This window comes from Parasteatoda tepidariorum, chromosome 8 (genome assembly GCF_982258835.1).
Source record: "Parasteatoda tepidariorum strain Cologne lab strain chromosome 8, Ptep-v5.0, whole genome shotgun sequence".
Lineage (NCBI taxonomy): Eukaryota > Metazoa > Arthropoda > Arachnida > Araneae > Theridiidae > Parasteatoda > Parasteatoda tepidariorum.
The window spans coordinates 668377-686354 of record NC_141762.1 but is presented as its reverse complement, the minus strand read 5'-3'; the positions used below and the strand labels follow the sequence as shown (position 1 = coordinate 686354).

At 28.3% G+C, this 17978-nt stretch overlaps 2 protein-coding genes across 3 annotated transcripts in view; both read left to right on the top strand.

The window, feature by feature from the left end:
- Uggt (UDP-glucose-glycoprotein glucosyltransferase) overlaps positions 1-17241 on the top strand; it is a 90266-nt gene extending 73025 nt beyond the window's left edge. For both annotated transcript variants that reach the window (XM_087149348.1, XM_087149347.1), the window contains 8 exons: positions 8679-8788; positions 9415-9487; positions 11869-11972; positions 13719-13775; positions 15050-15164; positions 16331-16447; positions 16766-16919; positions 17159-17241. In XM_087149348.1, coding sequence (XP_087005474.1) covers positions 8679-8788; positions 9415-9487; positions 11869-11972; positions 13719-13775; positions 15050-15164; positions 16331-16447; positions 16766-16919; positions 17159-17178 — 750 coding nt within the window. In that variant the 3' untranslated portion in view covers positions 17179-17241. The remainder of the gene's footprint in view (positions 1-8678; positions 8789-9414; positions 9488-11868; positions 11973-13718; positions 13776-15049; positions 15165-16330; positions 16448-16765; positions 16920-17158) is intronic.
- On the top strand, positions 1133-2162 carry LOC147805224 (uncharacterized; the record flags this gene model as incomplete). Its single annotated transcript, XM_087169250.1, has 1 exon — positions 1133-2162. A coding segment is annotated over one exon (1011 nt), but the record flags the coding sequence as incomplete, so codon positions are not given.
- Positions 17242-17978: the final 737 nt, after the last annotated feature.

Below are 17978 nucleotides of genomic sequence, written 5' to 3'. Positions count from 1 at the left end.
TATAAAATTTACATTCAGATACATAATTTATTTCTCAATATATTCAAGATTTCTCATAAATTTAGTTTCACTACATAGTTCCAAAAGGGATTTTTTTTTCTTCTTAAGCTTATTTAACCCACCGGCAGTTTTGCAAATGGGCAAAATTCGTGTACTATAAAATTTACATTCAGATACATAATTTATTTCTCAATATATTCAAGATTTCTCATAAATTTAGTTTCACTACATAGTTCCAAAAGGGATTTTTTTTTCTTCTTAAGCTTATTTAACCCATCGGCAGTTTTGCAAATGGGCAAAATTTGTTGAATGTTTTTCCCCAGTGCATTGGTTCTCTATCTCATAACATGAAAAAACTCCGGTTTTGCTATGCAGGAAAGACTGCTGGTTAAATTAAGACTTTTTCCGTGCCGAATGATCAGAGAGTTAATAACATTCTAAATCAGTGCAGCCAAGTTTGATGTCTATGTCGAAAGTAGTGATTTCAAAATAGCCTTTTCTTTTTGTTAACATCTCAAGTTAAATGAGATTCAGTAAAATTTCTTCTTCTTTTCATAAGCGCAACAGCCTTTCACAGGCCAAGGCTGACTAGCAGATTTTCCTCCATCTGGCCCTGTCCGGTGCGAGGGCCCCCCATCGGTTGACTCCCAATAGCTTGAGGTCCTTTTCAACGTTGTCTATCCATCTTCAGACCTGCCAACTTGTACGGTTTCGCCGTACAGTGTACGGTATTTTACTCGATCGTACGGTTGTACGGACAAGCGTTAAAATCGTACGGTTGCGTAATCATTTATAGTTCGTTTTTTTTTTAAAAAAATAAAGAAAATAAAATTAACAGCATGCTTAAAGTCGCAAATTCAAAGGTTTACAAGATTTTAAATACTAGTTAGGAAACTCATCACAAAAAAACGAAACCCTGACATGTTTTAATCTGGTTGGTATTGAGAGCCGATCACGTGACGCTAAAACAATCGTTAGCCAATGAGAGTGAGTATGCGCCTCGTCGAAATGAGCCAGTGGGAACGCTGATGTAGGAGATCACATGGCCGGTAATCACGGACTAAATTAAGAGCGCTTTTTGGCAACGGTAATGTTTTTGTTTACAATTTGTTGCTCATGGATTGCAACGTGATTTTGTTTTATTTGTAAAAATCCACCTAAAGTTTACAATCAGATTTTTTTAGAATCTTATTCTAAAAGCTTTCCTTGTATAATTAAGTCTAACAAATCGCAGCACTATGCCTTTTGTAATGTTTGTGGACTAGATTTCAAAATAGCACATGGCGGTAAAAGCGATATTAATGATCATATACGCACAAAGAGACACAAGGATTTAGCGGAATGTGTTAATAAAAATGAAAACATCAGTAAGTATTTTGCGTCTGGAAGTGATGACGATGTAATACGGGCTGAAGTGTATTTTACGTCTTTCATTGTCGAGCACAATCTACCTATTAGTGTCGCAGATCATCCAGGTCCATTATTTAGGAAAATGTTCCCTAAAAGCGATGTTGCTAAGAAGTATGGTGCAGGACGAACAAAAACTGCTGCTATTATTTCAAAAATAGCTGATGTGAAGAAAGTTTCAATTGTTGAATCTCTTCAAAAGCAAATGTTTGCTGTTGCTACTGATGGTAGCAACGATACAGATGCGCAACTTTATCCCATCGTTGTATCTTACTTCGACGCAAATGCCGGTGAAGTCAAGGTATCGTTGCTTGCCGTGCCGACTTTAGATTTAAGCTCTACAGGACAGAACATAGGTAATTTGGTGTTAAAAACTTTGAAATTAAAAAATATTCCTTTGGAAAATTGTTTAGCACTTAGCTGTGATAATGCTCCAGTGATGGTTGGCTCAAAGAATGGTGTTGCCGCTGTGATTAAGACAGCAGATCCAGAAATTTTTGTTGTTGGCTGTCCTTGCCATTTAGTACACATTGCTGCTGAAAGAGGACCTGCTGCTTTACCTATATCAGTTAGTGATGTTTTGGTTGATATTTTTTTTTACTTAGAGAAGAGTTCTAAAAAGAAACTTGAACTTAAAGCTTTGCAAATTTTACATGACGTTGATACACATAAAATTTTGAAACATACTTGCACAAGATGGCTCTCTTTGGGTAGATGGAACAATGGGAAAAGGTAGATGGAACATTGGGGGGGGGGGTTCCAATGGGATCCTCTGTGTAGCTTTTACAAGGATCAAATAAATCGAAAGAGCAAATGCCATAGTCTTAATGACTATTCCATACCATTAAAAATATCTGCAAATGACAACAAAGTGGAGAATGCACATATTGAAAAGAAAAGGCCTTTAGAAATAGAAAAATCTGTGAAGAAATTGAAGGTAGGTAATTTCTCTAATAGTTCATTAAAAACTTCTGAACAAAAATCAGAAATGGGAAATCCTGCAAAGAAATTAAAAGCTGGTAATTGTTCTAAAAATTCTTCACCGAAATCTTCTAAACAGGAATCTGTTTTGACTAGGGAAGAACAAATGCTTCTATTTCTTTCATCAGATATCTGTAAAGCTTATTGTTTGTTTCTAAATTATATCATCCCAGTTTTTGAAAGAAGCTTAATTACCTTACAATCTAATGAGCCAAAAATTCATATTTTGAATTCTTCATTATTAGATTTATTAAAAGATTTTGTCTCAAAATTTATAAGAGCAGACATTATTAAAGGTTCTTCCCTGATGGACATTAACTTAGTGTCAGAGAAGAATCATAAATTGGATGATGATATTATAATTGGTAGTGCTGCTTCCAAGTTAATATCAGTCTTAAAAATGGAAGATAAGCAACTCTTCTATAGTAATATAAAAAATTATTATATTGCTGTCTGCAACTATATACGGCAGAAATTTCCCTTGAATAGTGAGTTTTTATTATCCGCTGAAGTTGCAGATGTTGATAAATTACCTTCAAAAAGATTCAAGGATGTTGATTTCTTCTTGAAAAAATTTCCATCGATGTGGATTAATGACAATGTTGAAGAAACTGAAGATATGAAAAGAGATAAACTTTTAGAGGAATTTAGTGATTTGCAGATTACTGATTTACTTTCTGTGATTAAACAGGAAACAAGGATGGACAAAAAATGGGATTTCTAAAATAACATCCAATGATGGATGTTTCAAGAAGTACAGTAGAATAGCAAAAATCATGGTAGCTATATTAAGCATACCTCACAGTAATGCAGAAAGGGTATTTAGCATAGTAAAAAAAAATAGAACACAGTTCAGAAATTCTTTGTCTGATAAATCTCTAGAGGACATTCTGATTGCCAAAACCACGCAAACTGGATGTTGTTATGAGCAGACCTTCGATAAAGGATTCTTAAAAGCAGCTGCTACATATCAGCATTTAAAGCAATAATTGTTTTTAATTAAGTCTATTTAATTTTTTTCCTTTTTGTATTAATCTAGAAATTTAATTTTTAAATTGTGATTAAGTGTAAATATGTGTTTAAACAATTGTATAATAAAATACTCAAGATTTAAAAAATGTTTTTGTTATTGTTTTCACAATGAATTTTTAAAAAAAAATAATTTATTCAAAATTGACAAGTGTATTTAGTAACAGATCTTAATTTTGTGTAAAAAGGTCCTATAATAACACTTTCTGTATAACACTATGTCAAGTAAAACACTAACTCAGAATTGTAAGGTCATGCAGATTACAATGTTGGCAGGTCTGCATCTTGTAGGTGGTCGTCCCCTCCGTCTCGTCCCTTCAATTGTGGAAAAAGTAACTTTTTTAGCAGGGGCGGCATCAAAATTTCTGAAGAGGTGGCCCAGCCACCTAATGCGTGATGCTTTAATAGTTCTCATTATGTCGGTCCCACCGAATTCAGTAAAATTTACATTCAGATAAATTTTCTTTATCAAATATCTTTTCATTTAGAACACAAGGGTGAGAGCCATGACATATTATCATGCACGATATTGATGTGTTTTGTACAACTAATTAATATCCACTATTGGAAAGCCTTAGTTTGCATTCAGAATTTTTATTTATTCTTAAGTTTTATGGATACTTATTTGTTGCTTTTTTTAAAATTATTGCTGATTCATCTTTTAATAATTAAAAATAGGCCTAAAATTTTTCTCCAGTAAAATGTTGATCGATTCTTTTCTCATTATATGTGCCATTTTCATTAATCAGTTACATCTACACAAATTACTTTAAAAAAATAAAGTTTAAATGTAATTTATTTTTTATAAAATGCTTCAATTATAAAATTTCAATTGTATTACATAGTTAAGGTCGTAATGTAAAAGGTATTAGATTGGTACTACTATGCAACTAGTTATCAATCTGTATTGCACACCTCGAATATTTGAATTTCACTACTCCAAAAATTTTAGTTGGAGTTAAAATACCTCTCTTAAATTTTTTTTAAATTATTAGTTTTTTCCATGCACTTGTCTTCAAGAAAGATAATTACTTAAAAAATTGGCAGACTTAATTATTCCTCTCTTTAAAGCAGGGTTTCTTAACCTGTGGGTCATGAACCCCTAAGGGGTCCATGAGTTATATTTTGGGGGTCCGCTGACTACTCCTAATTTTTAAAACGTTTGGAAGCCTACCCATTGCTTGTAAAGCGAACTATGGCAGCTATAATTCCGTTTGCTACAGTGTATCTTTGCGAAGCGGGATTTTCCACACTTGTGACAATAAAAATATAACATCGAAATCGATTGAATGTTGAACATGATATACACTTTGCTTTGTCAAAAACCATCCCCCAGTTAAATTTATTAATTAAGGAAAAGCAGCAGAAACCATCACATTAAAAATTTTAATTATAAAAATTTTGTATACTATTAAAATAATAAAATTAAATGTTTTCTAATGGATGGTTTTTGCAATTATTTGTTTCACAGGGGGGTGGTCCATGACTTCTTAAAAAATTTTAAAAGGGGTCCATTATACCAAAAAGGTTAAGAAACACTGCTTTAACACTAAACATACCAACACTTTTCAATACACTACAAAACGACATACAAAAACGGGTCTTTTGATCCGTTATGGTATGATTAGTGTTAAAGCATTAAGATGGTAGATTTCTGTGTATGTGACGAAGGGAATCGGGGCAAACAGAGAAAACAGGCACTGGCCGGAAAAAGCATGTCAATGTTTATTTAGACATTATGGTGATAAGAGACAACATCCAAATTGCACACAATCAAAGTGCTTCTCTATAAAAGTTAGGAAAAATCTTTCTAATTAATCGATAATCTTACATGCAAATAGGGAATTATTATTTCTTGTAACTCATTAAAAAAATAGATCAAGGGAGTTTTCAAGCATTCTTTATTCTAAATTTAGAACTGAAATACCGAATTTGAATAATAAATTTGAGGTCGTGTCTAGCTTTGAATAATAAAGGAAAGAAAAATTTAGATAACGAAATAACATAAAAATATTTGTTATGTCAGCTGCTGCTTGTGATAGAGAAGATAAAATAAATTTTGTGGATAGAATCTAAACAACAAGTTTTGTTTGGAGTTAAGCACTTAGATAAATTTTCCAAATTGTTTTGTGAAGCATTCTCTTTTCATGTCCTTATAAAAATATAACAATATTTTTAATCACAATAAGTCAAAATCATACTACCTGATATGTATTCTCATGATTTAAATATCAAACATTGTGATTCATATTTGCCGGAATTAAAAAATCACAATGCGATTTAAAGACATTGTAAGATGTATTCTCATCATTTAAAAATTGCACACTGTGATTTATTACATAGGTGATTTATTATTTTCAGTATGTTATAGTGAAATATTTAAAACATTGAAATATTTTTTTGATTATGCTGATTTTAGTTTAAAAAATTTTTAAATTTATATTTTTTTCTGTTCAAGATTTGAAATGTTTTTCTTTTTTTAAAAAAAAGAAATCTAATTTGCATTTTATTCTGACATCATTTGATATAATTAAAATAAAGCTTAAAATAATTTAATAATATTTTCATATTTATTTTCCATTTAATGTAAGCATCTCTTTTTCATAATAAATTTTTAGCAAAATTTCATAAAATTCTTATTAAATTTTGGGCAATCACTTGTGTCTAATACTTACCTAATTAATAGGTAGCACCATTTTCACTAACAACTTAAATAAAATTACTAACGATATTATTAAAGAAGGTTTTTCTTGTATTATCACTAATAATCAACTAATTTTAGAATTTATTAAACGAAATAAAATTAATTCTATTGCAACTTTTGATTTCCAGGATCTCTTCAATAGCATTCCTCTTTTTTAAACTAAAAGATTGTCTTTTGAGTTATTACTGTTATTTAAAAAGTATGCTTTTTTGTGGTTGTGATTATTGGGAAAATCTAATTAATATTTGCCTTTTTAATGATTATCTTAACATATTTTTATTCAAATAGATGGAATACCACAAGGATCTAATTTATCATTCACTATTAGCTAACTTTTTTTGCACTATTGTGAAAAAAATTATATTCTTAATACTAAATTTGTTTCAGATTTATTGATCAGGGTTCCCACAGTACTTGAAAAACCTTGAAGGTCCTTGAATTTGGTTGAAAAAAATCAGGGCCCCAGAAAGTCCTTGAATTCTGCCATAGGGTACTTAAAAAGTACTTGATTTTTTAGAAATTAAAATACTACTAATTTTTCTTTCAAAGAAGTAATGAAAAAAAATATATAAATTCAAAGGAAAATTATAGAAATTCTAATTATGCAATTTTTAAAGCTTGAAGTGAAAAGGGGTTAAAGAAGATGCAAAACTTTTCTCTCCTAGATTTTTCAGACCAGATTGTTGTTCATATCTCTGATGATTTGAAAGCTGAAATTTCTAGCAAATTTTAGGTTTTTTAGGCATAGTTTTGCGAATGATATATAGGGTTTAATTGATTTAGAAACATGTTTAATGTGTTGACTTCATTATTGCGACAGGTTAATATTGTTGTCCTATTTGTTCTTTTAATTTATGTAAGAAGGATAATTAATTTTGTATAATTTACAATCAAATTTTTACATTCAGTTTTTACTGCTAATAAATAAAGTTTAGTCCTACAGGTTTCATTGATTATGAATAAACATCGTGATTCACATTAAACTGATTCTTGATTTATGGATCAGAAATTCACATAAAATGTTCTACGAATTGTGGTTTAACTGAAAGTGATCAATGAATCACATATCGAATATTACTTTAAAGTGATTTGCAAATTACTCATCAGGATTTGTATTAAGGTATTTTATAAATCACATCATGATTCACATTAAAGTTATCAATCATGCCTCACTTAGTTATCAATCATGCCTTTATCAATCATGCCTCACGATTCTTATTCTAGTAGTTTACAAATCACGCATTGCGATTCACAAAAGAGAGATTTAAGAATTACCACCCACATTTCTCATCAAAATGATTTTAGAATCACACATATCTGTCCTATATTAAGCACTTTTCGAAACACAAATTGCAATTTGTGAAAACTAGGCATATTCACAAAATTTACATTTTATGGATATATTTTAAAGAAAATAAAGCTTGGTAAGTCTTAGTTATCTGTAAAATATTGTTCTACAATAGATTTTATTGTGTTCAAAATACATTACTGATATTCTTAAGTAAGAACGTAGAAAATTTGATTTTAAAATTGAAACAGATATGTTAAATAGATATATTTTGATAATTTATCTAATTATATACATTTCCTGTAACCTAAAATTTGATCTAACATATTAAAAAAAGTATTTATATTTTAAAAACCGTGCAATTACACAAACTTTATCAATTATTTACTATGCTTGTTTAATGTAATATGCATTGCTCATTCATTCAGTTTCATTAATTCTAATTCATTTGTCATGAAGTTTCACTGATGCTAGTTTTAAATGATGGCTAGTATTCTGTGTCAATTGGAGTTTTTTTTTTTTTTTTTTTGGTCAATTGGAATTTTTTAAAGTAATTTGAAACAGCAATGTAACTGTCAACCATTCGTATTATTAGCTGATAAATTTAATAAATAATTTTTGTTGTTGTCAAATAAGCATTATGATTTAAAAATATACAATTTCTGCTTCTACGTAATTGTAAAATTTGGTTGACATGTACTTTAGCGTATAACAATAATATCGAATAGGTCCTTGAAAAATTTGATTTTAGGTCCTTGAAAGTCATTGAAAAGTCCTTGAATTTTTTTTAAAAGATTGAGTGGGAACCCTATGATTTAATTATCTTTAATTTTCAAAATTATGCAATTTTGTTAAATAATATATACTTGAGAAATTAATCTTGCTTCTTAATCATGACTATATTATTAGTTTTAATTTTTTGGATTTAAATATTAAAAAAGAATAAAATATCTGCATTGTTGACTTATGCAATAAAATATATGATTTTAAATTGAATCTAAATAAACTGCTTACGAATTCGAATTTTTTAAAATTCGAATTTTTCTAAAAACGTTTATTTAAATACCGTTTTTAATCAAATGAAAAGAATTAAAAGAATATGTAATAATGTTTATTTATCCAAGAAGCAAACAGACAAACTCTTCTAAAATTTTATAAAACAAAACAATGGATATCTAATGAATGTTTTTAATTCTACATAAAATTATTGAGTTAGTTGTATTCATAATTATTAATAAATTAAGGATTAAAATAAATTTTTTTATAAAGGATTTCTTGCCATTTATGTCCAAAAAATATGGCTTTGAATATGAATTAGTGCAGTATAAATGGCCCAGGTGGTTGAATCAACAGAGTGAAAAACAAAGAATCATATGGGGGTAAGTATTGCTTGTTTTTTTTCTTTTTTTTCTTTCTAATTATAAATAAAAGTGAAACTAATACTCTTTATGAATTGTAAATATTGTTTATTCAATTGAATAAAAATTTATGCAAGTACAACTACATTCCAAAATATTTCAAAAATTTTTTTAATAAGTTTTTTTAGCTGTAAAGTATAATTACTGAAATGTTCAAATGAAAGTTAAAATAGTCAGTTAATATTCAAATAAATTAATTTCTTGGTGTGAGTATTGAATATTTTATGCATTTTAAACTATACAATTTGAAATATTTCACAGTTGCAATATTTTAAAGCATTGAAAATTTAGTTTTTACGAATTTTATTTGATCTAGATTCATACTATATACTTTTTAAAAAGCAAAAAGCTTGACTTTAAAATATATAAATGCATAGGCATGAGTTATTGTATTAATTGATTAAAAGAATATAAAGGTAAGTATTGTCAAAAGTTAAATTAATTTTAGTAATTTAGATTTTTTTTCAGTGCCTTTAAATTTTTTTTAATTTTTTACATACAAAAGTTTTCTCTAATTTAACAAAATATCCATTATCTGATTTATTATTTTGGTTTAAATAAAATATCTGTTTTTTTTAATTTTTTAGATACAAAATTCTATTCCTTGATGTATTATTTCCACTTGATGTTAAGAAAATTATATTTGTAGATGCTGATCAGGTAAGAAGAGAAATCATCTTTAAATTTATATGTTTCAGTTTATTATTAATTTTTCCATTACTGAAAAAAAAACTGGTTGTTAGATGCTTTTACTCATGAAGTAAAAAAAAAGAAATGATTATTTTTATGCATCAATTAATAATGTTATTTAAAACCCATATGGCCAAAACATGATATTTTTTAGTAGTGATTTTATCAACCTTCTTGCCATTTATAAAGGAGTTACCTAAGTTATGCAATTATTATTATTTTTTTTAATGAAAGCATGCATGCAATTATTATTAACCAGAGGAAGTAAAAGGCAATTTCAAATGTGTAAAGCTTTCTGATTTTTTAGACCTCCCTATCATCTTAATCAATCAACACAATATGAACCACTTAATAATAGTTAATCGTTACTCCTAAGTACATATATATGCGGCTTAATGTTAGAGCTACCAATGCCCACATTTAGCAAAAAGTTATGAAACTGGAAAAGAAGTCTCCAGCTTTTATAAACAGAATATCCGTAATTTAAGATAAATTATTCAGGGCTTGAAATGGAATGGTGGTCCGTTGGGTACTGTAATTTAACTTGAGCCACCTTAGAATAATTATTATTGGCCCCTCAGAGCAGCAATTGATGGAAAGGATTGGTAAGCTGGTTTGATATTTTGTTTTTTTGATCCCTTGTTTAAGTCTGTGTTAATTTATTTTATTTCAAAACCGGTATTGGATAGTTGATCCGATTTCTTAGTTTAGAGCCGTCGATGTTCAACTCTGTAACATTGTAATTTTGAACCTAACCCAGAAGATAAAATAATTCCTTAATCAAGCATTGAGGCAAACTAGCCTTGAAGGAAGACTTTGATATGAACCACAGATTAGGTGTTCTTTGTTTCTAGCTCTGTTATTAAAATAGCTTAGAATTTTTGGTGGGAAATTAATATAACTGGATTGATGTAAAATAAGCGTAACAGTAAAGAAACAATTATGTTTTCTATGTTTATTTCATTATTAAAACTGGCTGCTTAAATAAGTTCTGCTCTTCTAGTTCTTCAGCATTTGTTTTGCTATCAATCAACTTTAAAATAGACATTTTCACATAACATTTCTCTCAAACCGCTCTAATCCAGCTTTAATTTATCCCCATTTTAGCTATGTTCTGAAATAAATCAAAATGAATGTTTGTTGTAAAAAATCTATAAATATTCTTAATTTTAGTTAAATTTGTATTGTAGATAAGTTATTTAAGTATTCATAAAATTTCCCAGTTCCAAGTAGAAAAACATTGTTCCTAAAAAGGTCTATAAAAGAACAAAACTCACAACTGCTCCAAAATCGCTTTTATAAGCTTATGAAAATTGCAGCTCCACCAGCTTTAAACCTATAAAAATTGCAGATCAAAGCTGTTTAAAAACACCAAAACATCAGGGATGAGATTTTTCCGCTTTTTATCTGTTTTTTGCTTTTGTCTCTCGAATTTCAGCCTTTTAACCATAAATACCGATTCTCTAAAAGTTTCGTTTCTTTTTTATTTCATAAATATTCCACTTTACCTGGAAATTCAGTCGTTGAAATAAAATGATTATATTTATTTTTGATTTTCAAAGATAAACAGAAAATTTGATATACGTAGCTGCCAATCCTTCCGCATTTTTGCTTATTTTGGCTATTTTATCTATGCAGATAATATCAAACATCGATTTTCGTATTTACCTGATTTAAAAGCTGCGCATTGTGATTCTTATTTACGATATTTAAAAATCTGATATCGTAATTTGTATTTACGCGGTTTTATTATCAAACATCAATTTTCGTATTTACCTGATTTAAAAGTTGCGCATTGTGATTCTTATTCACACGATTTAAATATTGTACGTTGTGATTTTTATTTGCGAGATTTAAAAATCCAATAGCGCGATTTGTATTTATGCAATTTTAAAACCTTATGTAGCGATTTGTATTCACGGGAGTTTAAAATCCAATGTTGTGATTCGTTTATGTGGTTGTGATATCAAACATCGATTTTCGTATTCACACAATTTCAAGGCATCGTGATTCGTATCTACGCGATCTAAAAATTACGTATCATGATTTGTATTTTTGAAATCCAATATCAAGTTTCATATTCACTTGATTTAAAAGCCACTTATCGAGATTCATATTCTCTCAATTTAAAATCAAATGCTGCAATACTTATTGATACGATTTGTCTCAAACTTACGAGATTATCACTCACTATGGATTCAGCAAATCTTTCTTTCCCACATCAGTACATTTCAATGAGTAATTTAAATTTACTGCCATGAGGGAAAAGAAAGATTAGCCAATTCCAGGGTAACAAAGAGCTGGGAAAGAGTCTAACTAAGACCTAAAGTTTAAATATGAATTAATTTTAGGTTGTGCGTGCAGATATGAAAGAATTAGTAGACCTAGATTTACAAGGTGCACCTTATGGCTACACCCCTTTCTGTGATAGTAGAAGAGATATGGATGGTTACAGGTAACTTCTAATGTCTCTTTATCTCATAAAATCAAGCATTTTTTTTTTGTATTTTCAAATTAAGGATTGATAAAAGATCACATTTAGCTTTGTCAAAAATTGCAAAAGGATTTTATACAAGTTGTATGGAAAAAAAAGTATTGTGTCATTTCAGAATAACTAATATCACAATTCAGAATAACCATTTCTCAAAAACTGGGGAAAATGAGGTTACTTCAGCTAATTATGAATTTTTACTGATATTTATGTTAAATGCTATAAATATTCACCGTTTTTCTCAATCCCTTTCTACTTTGAATAGTTAACTCTATAATAACTTTTTACATTGAATTTTTGGGCAACCAATTATCTTTAAAAAATAGTATAATCCATTAGCCATTACTTTTGGGTTTATGCATTTAATAGATTTATTCATTTTCAATTTACATGCATTTCAAACAGGAATGATAAAATGGTGTGTGGATTGATAACTTGTTCAGTTTTTATATTTTATTTTAAAATTATCTGAAAGTTTAAAATTTAATAAGCTTCAATAATTAACTTTTATGTTTTTAACTAGTAGAAGGCTATTTGCAAATTTAAAATTAAGTAAATTTAGGAAGTAAAATTTTATTTAATTAAAATTTTTATTCAATTAATTTTCATAAAATATCTTATTCCTTTTCTGAAATGAATAACAGTTTGCTTGTATTTTAGTATTTTATAACTGTAGCTGGCTAACATAATAAGTGCACAATCAGATTTAAGAACATGTTATGACCAACATGAAATAAAGATTATTAATTTATTCTCTTAAAAAGAATACTATAGTAAAGATTTTAAATTTATTCTTTTACACTACAAGTAAACACAATTAGCCTGTTCTTTAAATGATGTACTTTTCAATGGAAAAGGTGTTATTAAACAACTCTCTGATGTTTTTATTACATTTAAAACTGCATATCCCTGACTCACTGTAATGCCATTACCCAATAAAGCACTCCTTATGTTTTTTGTTCTTAACAAAAATTTTGATAATATAGTCTTCTACTGCTACGTCCGGTGGCTGAGCCGTAGCGCTTCGCGCTGTCGTGCCACAGGTCCCTGTTTCGATCCTCGGGCCGGGCAAGGTTGACTCAGCCTTTCATCCCTTTAGTGGGTCGAGAAATGAGTACCAAGCATGCTTGGGAACTGAACACTGGGGGTTTCGCGTTCGGCTGACCACCTAACCGGAACATCTGCTCCTGCACCCCAGATCCCAAAGGTCAAGAAAACTGAGATGGGCACAGTAGGCTTATGGCGCTCTATGGGCTGTCGCGCCGCTGAGTTTAGTTTAGTCTTCTACTGCAACATGCTATTCAAAAAAGGTTGAAATTGAAGAAATATATTGAATTAATAATATAAAGAATATATATTGAATTGACTCATACCTACTACCATACTAGATTAGAAGAAATAATATATGAAAATTTTCGGAAGTTCTGAGCATTATAAAACAAAATTATGTGTTTAGTTATTTTGAATAGGTAGATCATTGCTGAATCATAGTTTGCTTTTATAATTTTGTAATATTTAACCATACCCAGTAACTACTCTTGAACTTCCGGAGTAACACTGGAATTTCCGGAGGCTCTCCAGAAATTCCGGAGTAACACTGGAATTTCCGGAGGATCTCCGGAAATTCCAGTGTACTCCAGGCACTAAATTTTTGTGAAATATAAACTGAGATGAATTCAGGTTAGTGATAATTCTTTTTTTCCTTTCTAGATTTTGGAAATCTGGTTATTGGGCCTCTCATTTAGGGAGTAGAAAGTACCACATCAGGTTTGTGGAAAATTTGTCAATTGTATTTTTTATTATTCTTGTTTAACTTACGTTTAGGTTTCTACGAAAAAGTTGTCGTTTATTCATTAATTATGTTAGTTGCTTAATTTTCCCTATATGTACTTCCCCCGTAACTGATGCAATAAAAAGTTTCAAAAGAAGAAAAAAGAGCTGCTCTTAAAACTTCTAATCAAGAAAACAAAAGTATGCTAATGCCTAATGAAGTCATTATTTCAAAGTTCATTATGTATCTTTACATCATATTCTATATCTCTTATTTTAGAAAATTGAATATTCTAGAAGGAAATTCTTTTGGCACAAATGGAACATTATAGTGTTATTATGTATATATCAAATATGCTGCATACTTGGTTTTAACATCTCTATTTTACGAATAGTTCATATTTCCTTATTAAATTTTTAAAAAAAGTGTTTTTGTAACTTTTCTGTTTTTGTTAGATATTATGTACAATAGAATTTTTGTAAGTAGAATTAGATAAAGCAACATCAAAATTGTTTAAATTAGGATTGTTGGAAAACAGTAGCCTAATCACTTACCACAATGTGCAAAGTTTCCCTCAAATCTTGCGTTCTTAGTGCCAAAATGAAGTTATCTGTATTTAGTAATGTTTTATTTACTCATTTTCTTTTAATTAGCTGTGATATATGCATCTTATTAATTGACTGTTTGTGTAAATCATTAAGTAACTGATTCAGTTCTTTAATTATAAAATAAGGAAATTTTCCGTTAAAAATAGCAAGCAAGCAAGAAAACTGTTCTATCAAAATATTTACTGTTTATTTGGTATATAATAGCAAATAACTTAATAAAAGTTTCAAGTACAGCTATCAAGTTTTTTAAAAGCTAACTATTTAAAAAAAATATAAGAAAATTTAACATTAATTATTAGTATAATAGCTACTTTTAGTTAAGATATCTATAATTATATACAAATCTATAATTTTAAGTTTCACTGGGATTAAAGATATATTTTAGATGTAGTCCATCTTAATTGAATATTTGTTTGATTTTTGTACATTCTGGCTCTCGGCCAATCACAAACTGTTATTTACATGTCATAATTCACTAAACTATTTTGAGATATAAAAACTCTAAATGTACTTTAACATTTTGCTGAATTCCTAATGCACATAAAATGTTTAGATATTTCAAGGACCAATGAAAACTGATGTAACAACTTTTATAAGACTTTCACTAGATAAATATTTTTTTCCTAATTTATTTCTTTTAAAGTAATGTTTATTTTATTTAGTGCTCTTTATGTTGTTGATTTAAAAAAGTTTAGAAGAATAGCGGCTGGTGATCGTCTGAGAGGACAATATCAAGGATTGAGTCAAGATCCCAACAGTCTTTCAAATTTGGATCAGGTCAGTAAAGATGGATCATTTTGAGTTTAATGTTCTCAAAATTTAAAGCAATGCCTTGTACAAAACTGCTGAAATATAAATCCTGCAAAATATTATCTATAACAAAAGTCGGTAAAGAATATTTTATTCAAAGTAATTCAAACAAAATGCATTTCTAAAACATCATAATTCTTGGATGATTGAGGATTTTTTTTTTAATCCTGATACTTTTTTTTTATGGAATTCAGCCAAGAAGCATAAGTGCTTATGTACAAGTTCTATAAATTTAAATTGTCTAAAAATATATTTAAAAGTGCAATAATCTTGAAAACTACAAATGGTAATGTATTTAAAAATACTGAATTAAATGAACATAATTTTTGTATTTTAAAGTTGATTCTTTTTTCTAAAAGAGTACTGAAATTTCTTTGAAAAAATACCAAAATTTGTATATTTTATTCTACATAACATTTTTTAAATTATTTGAATGCAGTGCCAAAATTTAAAGTTTATTATTATGATGATAATTAAATGTATTGAATAATAAGGCTTGTAGGATTTTTAAAAAATGCTTCCGTGCTTTTTTTCCTTTCATTTAAAGCCCTTAAAGGTGCTTATTTTTTATTGAATTTGGGAAATGGGCTTAGTGCAGTATAAATGGCCAAATTTGTTTTTTGCAAAAAGAGATTTATTCTTTACCCTGGCGATTGTTGAAATTAATTATGAAAAAAGTTGACTAACTGTTTCTATTCATAAGAATCAAATATTTCTTATAATTATCAGAGAGGAATTTTTAAATTCAAAGTTCTTTACTTCTAAAGACTCTGCACTTGATGTATCATATATAAAATTAAATGATAATTTAAAATTTAAAAATAAATAAAAATGAAAGTAGTTTAAAAAATGCTGTTCCTTCTAAGAAATTAAAAAAAAAATAATCACATAATTGATTTCAATGAGCCATGAAGGGATCTATAACTATCCATTTTCCTAAGGGCCTCTAAAAAGCAAATATTAAAGCCCTCACAATATATAGCAATGTTTTTATAGTGTATCATTAATGTATATCATTGTTGTCCAGGAGTTGTACAGCCCCTATTTGTTTAAATTGTAAGCTTAAATCTCTTTTTTTTTTATGGATATTATGGAAATTATGTGATTTTAATAATTGAATCGTGGTCTTGCAGGATTTGCCTAACAACATGATTCATCAAGTGAGCATCGTGTCCTTACCACAGGAATGGCTTTGGTGCGAAACATGGTGCTCTGATGATACCAAAAAATACGCTAAAACGATTGATTTGGTAAGTTTACAGAACTTATTGTAATATTTCTTTAATTTATTTATCCTGTCCTTTTCAGTTATTTTAACTGATTAGTGCCCATGCTTCTTTTTTTGGAACTGCTCTTATAATTAACAATAATTAAAAATTTTCTATGTGTATTAAATTTTGGAAATAAGGTACGTCTAATTTAATCATTTTAGCATTCAATGTATAGGGTTTACTGAATCTTTCATGTATTCCATTATAAACCTGGAAGATTTCTTTGATTCAATATCTAATCTCAGTATAAAATGGCGTCAAATGTAATTTTTTCTTCTTCTCAAACTTCTTTTGCAGTGTAATAATCCAAAAACTAAAGAATCTAAACTTGCTAGTGCCATGCGTATCATTCCCGAATGGAAAGATTATGATACTGAAATTAAAGAATTTCACAAAGAGTATGAGAAAAGCAAAACAATTTCCCAATCAACAAAAGAGGACAAAGACACAGGTCTGTAGTATTTTTTTAATTACTAATTTAAATCTTGAAAAATTATTCGTGCCATTTTTGAGCTACACATAAAAGATAGAGCCTGAAATTAAATTTTACTTTTATATTACAATATTCACAAAGACTTTTTACAAAAAAAAAGTTTTATAAATTAGGTTAATTAAATGCTTTATATTTAATTATTTAAATTATAATTTTTTTGTGTATACTTTTAATAAGTTAAATTTGTTTTATTTCAGATACCCATGATGAGTTATGATGAAGAAATTAAATACGTTATTGTATTTGGTGATATTAGGAACAATAAATTTTTAATAAATTTTATGTGTCTCTTTTATGAATATGATGTCCTTGTGCTGTATAGTTTATTTACACTTAAAAGAAATTTTCTGAAATTCAATAACTATAGTATTTCTTCATTTATAATTTGAAGTAATTTTGCTTTTATTGCATCACTCTCAATATTTTATTTATCAAACTGTTAATGATGCTACCTCCTCAAAAAGTTTGCTTTTTATAATTATCTTGTTATTTTTTATGGGAGGTTTTAGTGATCATTCCTTTTATATGTTTTATTTTTGCATCATACTTAGCTTGTGACACTTTTTTAAATTGGTACATTGAGTACATTATTTATATGCTTTTGGTGCAGTATAATTACTCCTGTCTTTTGGGCCATTAATTTCAATGTTTACGCAACAAACTAATAATACAATTTAAAATATTAGTTTCATCAGTATTATTTTATAATTTCAGAATTTTTCATCAACTTTCGTATAGTTAGTAATATCAGGGTGATATAAATATTAATAGCTAATTTTTAGAAATTGTTTTGTAGTCCTTTGTGTAGCATCGTGAATTTATTTCACGGTAATTTTAAGTCTAATTGTTTGTTTAATGCTTAATTTTTAAATGAATAATTTTCATAAAATTGAATAAATTTATTTTTGGACTATCTCTTTGCTAATATCACACACAAGTCTTTTAATTTTATTTATGCAATATTTTTTGTGCAGATTGTATCAGGATTGATATATTTTTACATTGATTGTTGCATTG